Source organism: Octodon degus, unplaced genomic scaffold (assembly GCF_000260255.1).
Source record: "Octodon degus isolate 3935 unplaced genomic scaffold, OctDeg1.0 scaffold00214, whole genome shotgun sequence".
Lineage (NCBI taxonomy): Eukaryota > Metazoa > Chordata > Mammalia > Rodentia > Octodontidae > Octodon > Octodon degus.
Window position 1 is genome coordinate 1,853,652 of NW_004524790.1, and position 13,617 is coordinate 1,867,268.

Consider the following 13,617-nt stretch of genomic DNA (forward strand, 5'->3'; position numbering starts at 1 on the left):
AAGTGCTCTGGTGTCCAGGGTTTCTTCAAAACAGGAAATGAGCCGGTCTCGTGTGTAAAGCCCTTTCCGTTGCTGCCTGCACGCACCCACGCATCCTTCTTAATCATGGGCTGCAGGAGCTGGGCACAGTGCCACACACCAGCAATCCCAGCCACTCAGGAGGCTGAGGCAGGAAGATCCCAAGTTCAAGGCTAGCCTGGGCAACTTGGCGAGCAGGCACCTTTTCCACCTAAAATTTAAACAGGGCTGGAAATGTAGCTCAGTGGTAGAGGTTTAGTCCCCAGCACTGCAGCTACACGGAGGAAAAAAAAAGTGATGGAGAGGACAGGATGGAGGCAAGGTGACATTTATTTTTATTTTTATTTTTTTAAGGTGACATTTATTGCTGGCTGGGGCAGGGGTAGATAGGAAGCTGGGGGGCCTGAGGGTCTACCACCCCTTTCGGGCAGCCCCGCTGGCGGGGTGTGCCCAGTGGCACGTAGCTCTCCTGGGAGTTGCTCAGTCTCAGTACTGCGGGGCCCTGGTATTTGCAGGGAAATTCATCCGTGTATTGGGTGGAGAAGAAGCGCTGTCCCCGCAGCGGGAACTCCAGGTGGCGGTACTTACACTGTGGGTCAGGTGCATGCTCGGCCACCCCCGCCCCACCCCCCTCTGGCCCCCGGGCCACCCTGGGGACATCAAAGGATGGGGCAAGTGCCGTGCGTGTGGACAAAGGGTCCTCCCCCCTCCCGCAGGAGTGCCCCCGGGGCTGAATGAGACACGAGAGACACAAGGTGCCATGAGCCCCAGTGACTCCACGCGTGCGAGCCAGTGGCCAGGGATCTGAAGACATCCCTGAGCGGAGCCTGCCGCGACCTCAGCAGGGAGGTGGCAGTCAGCGCTGACTTGGAAGCTGAGTCCCCCTCCCTGCGCACTCACCCTTCGCAGCAACTCTTCAGTCACGCGCGCTCCCGCTGTTCCGTGAGGCTTCAGCATCCTCTGGTTTGTGGTCGCAAAGTCCGTTTCTGCAGATTTGGGTGGGGGCAACAGGGTTGAAGGGCAGAGGGGCTGAGGGTGCGGAACGGCTCAGGGACAAAGGCTGATAGTGACCTGCAGCGAAGTGCGGGTTAGAAGAGGCGCAGGAGCTGGGCGAGGTAGCACAGGCCTGTGATCTCAGCATACTGGGAGCAGGAGGGTTTCAATTGAAGCCCAGCCTGGGCAATGTAGTGACTTAGTAAGACCTTGTCTCAAAATACTTTCTTAAAGGGATGGGGTTATATATAGGTCAGGATGAAGGCCTTGAGTTCAGTTCTCTAATTCGCTCCCTAAAAAAATGTATTGAGGTTGGGGTGGAGGCGGGGCCTGACCAGATGAATCTGGGGACAGGACCAAGTAGGATAGAGGGTGCTTAGGGGGCGGAGCTAGAATCTGATAGGAGGAGAGGGTTGGGTGGGACAGACGGGGGCGGTTCCATAGCAGGTGGGGGCAGGGCCAAGGGCGTGGGTCAGAGCTTAGTGCTACGGTTCGTACCCATGGGTGGGCGGGGCCTCTGGGGTGGGAGTGGCCTCCTGGGTGGGTGGGACCTCCGGGGTGGGTGGAGCCTCCCGGGGCCTCCTGTGGGCCTGGCTCACCGCCCCTGTTCTGCAGCACGTTGCTCTTCCTCAAGTGGAGGTTGGGTGCCTTCTGCGGTTGCGCCCCCTCTGGGGCACAGTAGGCCGAGCTCGTGGTGGTCTGGAAGAAGTGTCCGAGCAGCTTTGGCTCTCCGAGAGTTATGTGATTCTGCAGTTTCTCACGGGCCACGTGGCGGCTGGGTGGCTGGGTCGAAGGTGGTGGCTGTGGGACCACAAAGAATCTAAGGAACTGCTGAGTCGGTGATGGCCGGAAGCCCTGGGGAGATAGGCAGAGGGTGCTCTGCGACGTGAGACAGCGCCGGCTCCTTCTCTGGCCCCATACTGCTGGGAAGTGGCTCTGTTGTCTCATCAAAATGAGGTAGGGAGGATTTTATTTTATTTACAGGGGGTTGAACCCAAAGCCCCAGTGAGCTTCATCTCCAGCTATTCATTTAATTTTTAAAATCTTTTATTTATTATTTGTGTATTTGGTACAGGGCCTCACTATGCAGCTCAGACTAGTAGTGATCCTCTTGTTTTCAGCCTCCCTAGCACTGGGATTAGAGGCATGTGCCTGGACTCCTGGACTCATTTTTATTTTTTATTTTGGGACGTGGTGGGGTTGTAGGCATGCACCACCACATCCAGCTAGGCTTTTATTTTTGGTGCTGGGTGCGAATGGAACCCAGGGTCTCCTACATGCTAGGAAAGTACATGACACTGAGCAACTTCTACAGACCTTTTTGTTCTTGAGCCAGGATCTTACAAAGGTGCCCCGTCTAAATTCCAATTCTAGATTCTCCTGCCTCAGCCTCCTGAGCAGCTAGGATTACAGGGATGTACCACCCTACCGAGGTACAGAGATTTGTAAATAATTTCCCCAAGCTGATTCAACCAAATCTAGGCAATCCTTACACACATACCCAGCTCAGTCCTACCTCAGCGCCTTCGCACACAAGTTACTCTGCCTGACAAGCCCTTTTCTCTCCTGACCCCTCTGTTTCTTTCCTTGCCCACTGACCTGGCCATAGAAATCCTGTGTGGAGGTTATCAGGCTTCCAGGGCCAGGGCACCAGTTTCCTTCCAGGATGTGCGATTTCAGAGTCTTATCATGGTGGAGAAAGAAGGGCTCTGCCAGGCCAGAGTAGGGGGTGAGGGACTCGGAAGCTGCAGAGAGAGGGAGCCCAGGCAGAGGCACGAGGCAGCTCTCACCTGGGTCCCTTGCGTAGAAGTGGTCTGTCACAGTTGTCCTGTCGTGGAAGAGGCCGTCTCCGGAGGCAATACTCACACAGTGGATGCGGGAGGCCGCCTGGGCCTTGTTGTACCTGCAGATAAGGTGGAGTCTGTGGGGTTTCCTGTGATTCCCTGGAAGGCAGGGGGTGCCCCTGGAAGGGTCAGGAGCACTAACAGTGGGTGATTTGGCACAATCCAGAGACCTCGAAGCCCTCTGTGACGCCCTTTGCTACTGCTGAGTACCAGCTGTCCCATCCCGGTGAGGGGCACAGTGGTCCCTCTGTACCTGTCCGGAGGTAGCCCTTGGGGTGTGTGGGCCTGTTTCAGCTCTGAGCACACTGGGCTGTAGCCAATGTTGCAGTCTCCCAGGTGCACGGAGGAGGCTGCCTGTGAGCAGAGAGGGGTGAGGAGGCCTACATCCCTCAGCCCGCATGACTGTCCTCCCCAGCAACCCCCATCCTGCCTCAATTTACCCTCTTACACATCAGGGCAGGTGGGCCTGGCAGGGCCTGGAACTGTTCCTTGTAGGAGGTTTCTTTCTGCCCCTCATAATCCCACCTGAGGGTATTGGAGACCTCTGAGGAAGGGCAAGGAGAGAGAGAATGTGACTCATTCCCTGCAGCCACTGGCCCCCAGGATTCAGTCTTGTCCTGGGAAAGGGAGCTGAGGAGTCCTAAGCAGCCTCAATGGAGGCTGTCCAGAATGCACCCCCAAAATGCGAGGGATGACCGCATGGTAGAGTGTTCAGATTTTTTTATTAATTTTAATTTTAGTGAGAAACAAATATGAATGAGACAATTTCAAAGGTAATTAATAGGACAGTTTTGATGATCAATACATTGTACATTGTTATCTTCTTAGTGGTTATCCATACATAGTACAAGAAGCAGACAAGATATCCTGTCCAAATTGTTCAGATTTTTAAAAAGACACATTACCACAATCCTACCTCAAAATCCTCTCCCTCATGTCCAATACACATATCTCATTGCTCCTGTTCTTGCCACTTTCTGAAGCAGTTCTGGAAGCGTCTTTTGGGAATGCCTTCGCGAGATGTGATCAAATATATAGTGAATGCTGCTGTCAAGTTACTGCCACCCAAGGGAAAGGTGGCTCATAAAAGTATGACCTTAGGGCTGGCGAGATAGCTCGGCAGACTAAGGACCTGCTTAGGCAAGCACAGGGACTGGGGTTCGATCCCTGACACCACATGCCATGCCGGCCCTGCCCTCAGGTGTGCTGAGCTGGCCACCGAGTCCATGTGTATGCCTGTAATCCCGGCACTAGGGAGGTTGAGACAGGAGGATCGCTACCAAGCCCAAGCAGCATAGTGAGACCCTGAACCAAATATATTTTTAAAAACATATGACCTGTGTCCCCATCTAGCTGGTCACTGGATCTGGTACCATGTGACTTCTGATTCTCCCTCAAAGTCAAAGTGACCATGCAAGTCCGTGTTGTGGACTGATTCAGACGCCGAGGCCACCACAACAGCTCAACTAGATATTCCCAATAGAGGGCCTCCAGAGCTGTGTCAGGAAATGGGCCTGGTGTTCGCTGTACGGCCTCTTCAAGGCTCTGAGAGCTTAAGTGACCAGCTGGACATCACAGAAAGCAAGAGCCACAACTAAGCGTCTGACGAGAGCTTGCCAACCTCTGAGCCCCTCTGGGAGGAGTCACACTTGTGACGTCCGCTTGCATGGGCCCTGGACTCACTTTGTCCAGCACCCTCACCGTGCGCACGAAGACGCTTCCGCCTCACCAGCTCCTGGGAGGTGAGGCCCAGAGACGGAGGCTTGGAGACTCTCTCCCATGCTGCAAAGGTGAGAGGGCTGGGAGTGATCACAGGGAACCTGAATTGTCTAAACTCAAGCCAGCACCCAGAATGTCTCCCCACTGCACAGCACCCTGGAGAAATTTGGGAGGACAGCTTCACTCCACAGGTGCAGAAACCGCAGCCCAGGGCGGTTCTGGAGCTTGCGCATTACTGACCTTTGGGGCTGGCTATTCCCCCCCACGAAAGGTGGCTGCCCTATAGGTGGTGGGATGCTTAGCGCTGTCCCTGGCATTTACCTGCAGCTAGCACTGTCACCGTTACAGGTGCTCTGGCTTGTGTCTAGGTGTTCCCCCAACGTCTCATGCACCCACGGGTGGAACTTCTAGAGACTGTGATTAATTCATGATCCAGTGCTGGGATTACAGGTGTGAGCGCTACAACCGGCCTGAGGCAGATGGCCTGGATGCAGGGTAAGGAAGATAGAGAGGCTTGCCCTCTGCCTGTTGCCACTGCTCCTCCCTTTCTGCTCTTGCTGTTTTTCTTTTTCTTTCTTCTTTTTTTTTTTTTTTTTTTTTTTCGGAACTGGGGATTGAACTCAGGCCCTTGAGCTTGCCAGGCAAGCGCTTATTCTACTGAGCCATCTCCCCAACTCCCTGTTTTTCTGAGTTCCATCGCCATGAACTGCTGGCCTCTGCTGTGGGCCACTCTGCCTTGGAGCCAGGCAAGTATGGATTGAAACCTCCACAAACTGTGAGCTAAATAAACCTTTCCTTCCTTAATTTTGGGTGTTGAATATTTTGTCCCAGCTATGAGAGAGAAGTAACCGTGATAACAGATGACCATCAAAAAATGTTTGTAGGGGCCGGGGAGATGGCTCAGTGGAATAAGCGCTTCCCTGGCAAGCACAAGGGCCTGAGTTCAATCCCTGGTTCTGCCAAAAAAAAAAAAAAAAAAAAAAAGTTTGCAAGGACCAGCCAAATAGCTCAGCAGATTAAAGCGCCAGCTTGCGCAGGGGCCAGGGGCTCTATCCCCAGGCCTGCCGTGCCGCTCCGCTTCCAGGGTACGCTGAGGTGACTGAGATTGGGCATGGTAGTGCGCACGTGCAATCCCAACTCTTGGGAGGCTGTAAACAGGCAGATCACTATGAGTCCGATCTAGTAGTGAGACCCTGAACACCCTGTACATCCTTCCCTAAAATACAAAAGTAAATAAATAAATACGAAAAAGAAAAGAAAGAAAGAAAATGTTTGTGGACACTGTCAAATGTTCCTTGGAATTGGGGACAGTTGCAAAACCCTTGACCCTCTCTGGGCACAGGGTGCAAAGGCGCTTGCTCACCCAGATGGCAGCTCTGCGCGCGTGGCTGCGGGCGCGCGTCGTGGGGCGGAAAGAACGAGCGATACGTGCTGGGGGGTATGCGCAGCTTGTCCCTGTCGCCTGGCGGCATAGAGTCCAGGTCGAAAATGAGGCGCGCGCCGCCGATCCGCTCCCCGGCGCGCGCCCGCACCTCGGGCCAGCCATAGGCGGCGTGCGTGCTGGGGAGGACGGGCCCGGCGCCTGCGTCCGCGCACAGATTTAGGCTGCGGCGGCGCGAGGCGGCGGCGCGCTCCCGCGGGCCCTCAGCCCCTGCTGGCGGCGTGAACGCGCCGCGCGCCTCCGACACGCACCCCTCCGCGGTGCAGCCCCAGTCTGGTGGGAAGAGCTGCGCGCTCGGCGGGGGCGGGATCTGCTTCGCCCGCGCAGCCAGGCGGTGCGCAGGGAAGTGGCGGTGCGAAGTGGAGAGCTGAGTGTCCCGGTGCAGCCGCGGGTCCGGCCCCAGCGCGAAGTGCGAGGCCTTAAGAAAGTCCATTCGGGACGCCGGGCACTGCGGAAGGGCGTTCGCGGCCATCGCGGGCGGCAGGAACACGGCGAGCCTGCGAGTGCAGAGGACAAGGCCGCCTTTGACTCCTTTCTGCTCGCCTGGCAGTGCGCTGGGGCTGGGGCAGGGGCGTCGGGGAAAACAGATGCAGGCCCTGTGCTTGGCCCCAGGGGAAGTAAAGAGAGAACCATTCATGGGGCTGTGTTGAGTGCCAGGCCCGACCTAGGCACGGAAGCGGTTGGCACATCAGTTGACCAAACTGACCCGAACCTTGCCCTTTGGTAGCTGAGAATGAGGCTGGAAGAGTGGCGCTTGGCTGGTGAGCGCTAAGGCCCTCGGTTCCATTTCTAGCCTTGCAAAATATGACATTGAGAAGGTGCTGGTGACCAGGGCTTCTCCAAACCCCGGGGGAGAAGCTTGACTCTTTTTGTAATGAGCTCGGAGCCAACGTGGGGTTTAGAGCAGCAGAGGGACATGCCATTATGGGGGGGGGGGAGTTCATCCACAGCCAGCCTTTTATCTTTTTCTTTTTTTGAGACGGGATCTCATTTTGCAGTTCAGGCTGTCCTTGAATTTGCTATGTAGCCCAGCTGCAGCAATCCTCCTTCCTCAGCCTCTTGAATAGTTGGTACGATAGCCATTTCCTATCACATCTGTTTTGTTTTTTCCTTAGATGATGATGATTATTGTGGGCACCACGGATCAAACTCACAACCTTGCGCTTGCCACACAGGCGCTTAAGCTGCTGAGCTTTCTCTGGGGCCTAATGACAACTAAAATCATTAACCAAATTACTGCTTCCTGCAAGCCCCTATTCCTTCTTCCACAAGGACAGGGACAAGGACAGAGGCCTACCTCCAGGGGTGCTGTGGGTGTTGGGCTTTGGGGCTGGGCCCTCAGACTCCCTCTGTCCCTGATCTCCCAGGGACAGTCACACGGCCCTTCGGAGGCTGCCTCCCTCGAGTTCCAGTGCTATCCATTGTGACCTTCACTTCCCTGATGCTGGTGTCACAATGGTCCCAGCACCTCTGGGGCAGCCCAGAGGTCCTGGCTCGGAGTCCTGGCTCCCAAGGGCTCCCCCCACCCCCCGGGACCATTATGTTTCTCTTGCATGTCTTTGCCTGTGCCTGTACCTTCCCACAAGGTCCCAGACAGTCCCTTGTGTCTCTGTGTCTCTTGGAATCACTCAGAAGATTCCTTTTAAAAAGTTGGATGTGGTGGGGCACAGCTGTAATCCCAGCACTCAGGAGGCTGAGGCGGGAGGATTGCTGGGACTTTGAGTCTGGGCTGCATGAGTTTAAGGCCAGCCTGAACCACATAGTGAGACGCTGTCTCAAACAACACTAACAACATTTTTTATTCAGTATTTATTTATTTTTAATTTAAACTTTTTTTTTTGTATTTTAGGGAAGGGTTTACAGGGTGTTCAGGGTTTCACTACTAGATTGGACTCAGTGATCTGCTTGTTTACAGCCTCCCAAGAGCAGTGATTACAGGCATGCTACCACGCCCAGTCTCAATTGCTGTCTCAGCGGCCAGCATGGCAAGCCTGGGGATTGAAACCTTGGTCCCTGCGCCTGCTTGCAGGTGCCTTAATCCACTGAGCTATTTGACCAGCCCTTAAACAATTTTAAAAGCACAAGGGAATTTGGGGAAGTGATGAAAATGTTCTATACGGCAACTGTCATGATGGTCATACCACTGCACAACTTGTTAACACTCCTTAAACTGGAATGGGAAGGGAAAGCAGGGCAACTCACTGAACTAACAATATTGAGTTTTATTGCTTATAAATTACAGTTCATGATGCATACTTGTAATCCCAACGCTTGGGAGGCTGAGGCAGGAGGATCGTTGAGAGTTTGAAACAAGCCTGGGCTACAAAGTGAGCTCAAGGCCAACCTGAACTGTGCAGTGAGAACCTGTCTCAAAAAGACAATAATGATAATAGTTCAGTAAAGCTGATTAAGGTGTGTGTGCATGCGTGTGTGTGTGTGTGTGTGTGTGTGTGTGTGTGTGTCTGATAAGCAAGCCCAGGTATTCTACCACTGAGCTACAGCCTAGCCTTTTTTATATTTGATATCGAGGCTGAGTAAGTCTCTAAATTGCTTAGGCTCAGGGGCCGGGAGATGGCTCAGTGGAATAAGTGCTTCCCTGGCAAGCCCAAGGGCCTGAGTTCAATCCCTGGTTCCGCAAATAAATAAATAAATAAATAAAATAAATAATTTAAAAAATTGCTTAGGCTGGGTTGAACTTAATTACCCTCCTGCCTCAGCCTTCTGGGTAGCTGGGATGATGGGCCCGCACCATCACACCTCACTAGATTAAAACTTAAAGAATAATGAAATAAAAATATGAGTGGCGAGGTTGATACAGTTCCTAAGGCCTCCAGTCAGCAGGGAAGTGGGTCCTTGGCACTCCATTTGATCAGAGTCTCACTAGGCCCCCTGGCCTGAGGCCTGTCACCTGCTCCTGGCCTCCAGCCCAGTGGGCTTCGGTCCCCCAGGTGGTCCAGCCTCCTCCTCCTACCTGCTGTGAGTGCAGGCTTGGAAGGCGGCCGGCCGTGGCTTGCTAGGAGGAAGCAGGAGAGAGGCCCTGCTGCTCTGGAATCCCTCAGAATCATTTCTAGGATGAGTCGGAGGGATGGGGCACAGCTGAGCTGTGCTGGTGAGGAGGGACTAGTGGTCTCCACCCCTTTCAGCCAGGAGCAGAGAGGTCTGAGGGCCGCTGAGTGCATCCATGCTTGGGTTTGTCTTCCTGTGTTCAGCCGAGATTATGCAGCAGTTGTTTTGTCTCACTCGCCCTCACTCACCCACACTCGGGAGTGGCCTTGTCCAGTGCCAGCTCCTGTGGAACTTTTTATGTCCAGCAGGACGACGCTGGCTGGGGTCGGGCTGAGCTCACACCACCAAGGCCAGGGCTCATCCTCAAGGCTGCGGTCGGCTTGAACCAGATGTAGGAGGCTTCGAGGTCTGAGCAGTGCTTGCAAAAGTCACTGCTGCAGCTGGGAATGGCGGGAGACAGCGTACCTTCAAGAGAAGGGGTCCTTCATTCAGGCGGCTGCTGGCTCTGGGAACCTTGGTCTTGGCTTGGCTATTTGGGGAGCAGAGCCCCCACAGATGCCTGAACCCAAGTAGCAACAGGACCAAGCCTTGCTTTGATGTCAGAGTCACATGGCATGGTGGCGTGCCTGTCATTCCAGAACTCTGGGAGGCTGAGGCGAGGGCTACACAGTGGGAGCTGGTCTCAAACAAAACAAGCCTGCTCCCCAGGGCAGGACTTGGGGCTGCTCTGCAGATGCCACCTGGCCAGGCTTCCATGCTCCAGGCTACCAACTGTCCATGGCAGAACACTCAGGAGCTGCCTGGGCCGCTGAAGTTGGTCCTTTGTCACAAAGCATTGCATCTGGGGGCCTAAGTGCCTGCAGGGCTTCCCGGCTGGCCGGTGAGTCAAAATCCAAAGCCCTGCTGGCCAGACGCTGAGGCTGTGTCAGGCCTCTGCTAGCCACCGGCATGCTGAGCTCCACCCAAACCCTCCTGCAATGTGCAGGGCACAGGGAATGACCTTCAGTCAGGGTGCGGGCCTGCAGATGGTGACCCTGCAAGACCCATTCTGTGTGGCCTTGGGTTCCGCTGTGAACAGGACTTCCTGCAGATGGATGGCACCTGGGTGAGTAAGCCTGGACACTGTTCTGTGCTGACAGCTGCATGGTTTGGTGTGGTGGGTGCGCAGGGAATGCACTGAACACTTGGTTGTGTGGGGTGGTGCCTTAGAGGGTGTGGCCTAGGTGGAGGCTTTGAGGTCATGGGGCCTCTCACCTTGGGAGCTAGCTCCCTGTGAGGTTTCATGGTAGGTCTTCTGCAGGCCTGGGGCTGGGATCCAGGTGCGCTATCGCTGAGAACATCTCAGCCTTTTCATTTTTTGAGACTAGGAAGATATCATTAAGTTGCCCAGGTTGACCTTCAACTGGCAATCCTCCCGCCTCAGCCTCCAGAATAGCTGAGGCGACAGGTGTGCACCACCATGTCTGGCTGCGAAGAAGAGGGAAACATGGGAACAAGGCGCCGTAGCTTACTTCTGCCATCTCAGTACTCTGGGAGGCTGAGACAGGAGGACTGCTGAGAATTCAAGGCCAGCCTGGGTTACCCAGTGAGACCATGTTTTAAATATTTTGCAAAGGGAAACCAGGTGACACCCCGGGGCTCTCAGGAAATGTAAAGCAAAACCACAAAGGGATACCTCTCCACAGCCAGGAGCCTGAGTGCAGTCACTTACAAAGGAGTCGCAGGCATGTGGGGAAGGTAGAAACCTTGTGCATAACTGGGGCAGGGGGGGGTGCATTACACAGGGCAGCCCCTGGGGAAAACTGTGCGGCAGTTCCCCAAAAAATGAAACCTAGAATGACTCTGTGACCCAGCCACTCCATTCCTGGGTATGCACCCCAAGGAACTGGAAATGGGGACTTAAACAGGCACACGCCACATGGTCATAGCAGCTCTGTCAGAACAGCCAAAAGGTGGCGGCGGCCCAAAGGTCCATCCACGCGTGAGTGGATAAATAAAGCATGGTCCAGCTGTACGGTGAAATATTATTCAGGTATAAAAAAGGAATAAGATTTTGGTACATGCCACAACGAGGCCGAACCTCAAACGCATTATACGCACACGGTCATTGTTAACTTTCCCAGACTGTAACAAAATACCAGGGATAATCAAGTGACTAGGAGGAAGGGCTACTTTGGCTTGTGGTTTCAGGGGTTGCAGTCTATGGTCTCTGTTGTTGTGAGGCAGGAGATCACATGGGGAAATTTTCACTTCACAGCAGCCAGGAAGCAGAGGGAGAGTGAGAGAGGGGGAGGGGGAGGGGAGGGGAGGGGAAAGGGGAAGGGGGAGGGGAGGAGGAAAGGGGGAGGGGGACAGGGAGACAGAAACACACACACACACACAAAGGGGCAAGGTCCCTATGGGCCATCAGGACCACCCCCAACGATCTCCAACCAAACTGCACCCCTTAATGATCCCGCTGCGGCAGCTCAGGTTAGTTATTATAAGTAAACAGTTAGAAAAGCCTAGACCGAGGGCTGGGGAGTCGTGCCGGCCACCAAAACCAGGTGAGGTGGTACACGCCTGTAATCCCAGAACTGGGGAGGCTGAGACAGGAGGATCACCAGGAGTCTGACCTGCATACTGAGATCCTGTATCAAAACACATCAAATTAAAAAGAAAGAAAAGCGTAGGCTGGGTATGGTGACGCATGTAATTTGAGCGCTTGGGAGGCTGAGGCAGGAGGACCATTTCAGTTGGAGACCAGCCTGGGCTGCACAGTGAGCTCAAGGCCAGCCTGAACTGCATAGCGACACCCTGTCTCAAAAAAAGAAAAAGAAAAAGAAACAAACAAACTACCCAAGATAGGGTTGGAAGAAAGTTCAGTAGCCAATTACGCTTAGAAATGGGAAAGAAAATGAAACAGCCCGGCCAGGTTCAAGACTGATGGAAACAGCTGAGAGAAGCAAAGAATAAAGGCTTGGGGGCCAGGGAGATGGCTCGATAAAGGCTTGGGGGCCAGGGAGATGGCTCAGTAGAATAAGCGCTTCTGTGGCACGTGCAAGGGCCATGCAGAAAGCAGAAAGCGCCAGGTCAGGCTGGTGCCTTCTCCCTACCTCTCACCTGCAGAGAACCAACAAGCAAGAGTTTCCTTCTCAAACTTTAGAACGCACCCCTTTAAAGCAAGTCCCCTGGGTCTACCTGTCTGTGCAAGGCCAAGACAAAGAAGCATGACTGGACTTCTACGCAGGACCTCCACGATGGGATACCGAGACCATGTTCGTGAAATCAGGAAAGGTAAATATACGGCGAGAAAGCAGACTGGGGTGGGAGGCAGAGGGGCTCTGAGGCCTGTTTCCTGGGCAGAGATTGGAGGGAAGCAAACCAATTTTCTTCTACCCTTTGTTCTAGCTCAGATAGGTCCTTGTAATGACAGAAGCCAGAGGAACAGGAACAGTCCCGCACACGCACAGCCGGGCCTCACAGGTGGGTGGGCAGAGTCCAGAGAAGGAGTAATGGGCTCAAACTCTGGCTAATTAGCATCTTTGACCCGGAACAGGACACTTTTGGGGGCAGTAACAGACAGGACTTTGATTCTCCTTGGGGTGATGTTATGGGAAGGCAGATAAATAGTAGATAAGGAGCTGGGTGTGGTAAAGCTGAGGCAGGAGGGTCACTGCGTATTTGAGACCAGTCTGGGCTACACAGTGAAATCCTGTCTCGAAAATCCAAACCAAACCAGACCAAAGAATCAAGAATTCCAAGGGTTTCTAGGGTCTAATGTCTTTCCTGGTAGAGAGGAGAGGAGACGCCTTTGTAACCGTATGTCCTTCTTTTGGGAAAACAGCAAAAAGGAGAGAGCTTTTCCTATACATGCTTCACCTGCAGCTCAAAATAATCCTTCTGCCAAGGTGTCATATTTTGTGGTAGGGATCTCTCGTCTCCTATGACATCTCCTTCGAGTGACAAAATGATTTGAAACTGGTAAGGGGCAGCACAGCGACTGCCCAACATGTACAGGTACTAAACGCCACTGGCCTGTACATTTTTAGGTGTATCTCAGCCATCAGCGATGGCAAACACCAGTAATTCCAGCACTCTGGGAGGCTGAGGCAGGAGGGTCCCAGGCATGAGCCTTGCTTGGGCAATACAGCGAGACTGTTTCAAAATAAAAAATGAAAAAGGGCTGCTGATGTAGCATGGTGCTAAGGCCCTGGGTGACATCTCCAGTCCTGAGGCAGGGGGAATGAATTTCATGTGAAATGATGTACCTCAGTTTTAAAAATGTGAGGAAATGGGTGTTAACTTCTGGAAAACTTTGACTTTTTTTTCTTTTTGGATGAAGCAATCCATGTATATTGCACAAAGCTCTGAAGTTACAAATTTATAAAGGTGAAAAGCTGAGCAGTCATCTCACTAAGCCTGCCTGGAGCAGTTCTGGCCACCAGATCCTTCTCGAAAGATCTAAGCATTTTCATAACATCTAAAGATGCCTTATAACGATATTATGATCATACTCAATATGGACAGATAGTGAGGAAGGGCAAAGGAGAAAAAATAGAAAAAGAAATCCCTCTGAGTCTTTGTGACAGGTTACTTGGGACACAAACACATGAA

The 13,617-nt window shown here is 53.4% G+C and overlaps 1 protein-coding gene across 1 annotated transcript; it reads right to left on the minus strand.

Annotated features, from left to right (window-relative positions):
• Positions 1-379: 379 nt before the first annotated feature.
• Positions 380-6,487, minus strand: Tex45 (testis expressed 45). The gene is made up of 8 exons (XM_004644949.1): positions 5,938-6,487; positions 3,296-3,399; positions 3,109-3,209; positions 2,802-2,914; positions 2,611-2,720; positions 1,611-1,812; positions 919-1,004; positions 380-607 (listed from the first exon to the last, which is right to left on the minus strand). The coding sequence occupies exons 1-8, from the start codon at positions 6,485-6,487 to the stop codon at positions 380-382; spliced, it is 1,494 nt and encodes a 497-aa protein (XP_004645006.1).
• Positions 6,488-13,617: the final 7,130 nt, after the last annotated feature.

Bases quoted from the DNA above. Each gene is read 5' to 3' on its own strand.
- Tex45 (XM_004644949.1), bottom strand. From the start codon at position 6,487: ATGGCCGCGAACGCCCTTCCGCAGTGCCCGGCGTCCCGAATGGACTTT. The intron at 1,813-2,610 runs GTCAGTGGGCAA...GTGGTCCCACAG, and splicing joins CACAGGATTTCTATGGCCAG to CCACCACCTTCGACCCAGCC. The intron at 1,005-1,610 runs GTGAGCCAGGCC...CCAAATCTGCAG, and splicing joins CGTGCTGCAGAACAGGGGCG to AAACGGACTTTGCGACCACA.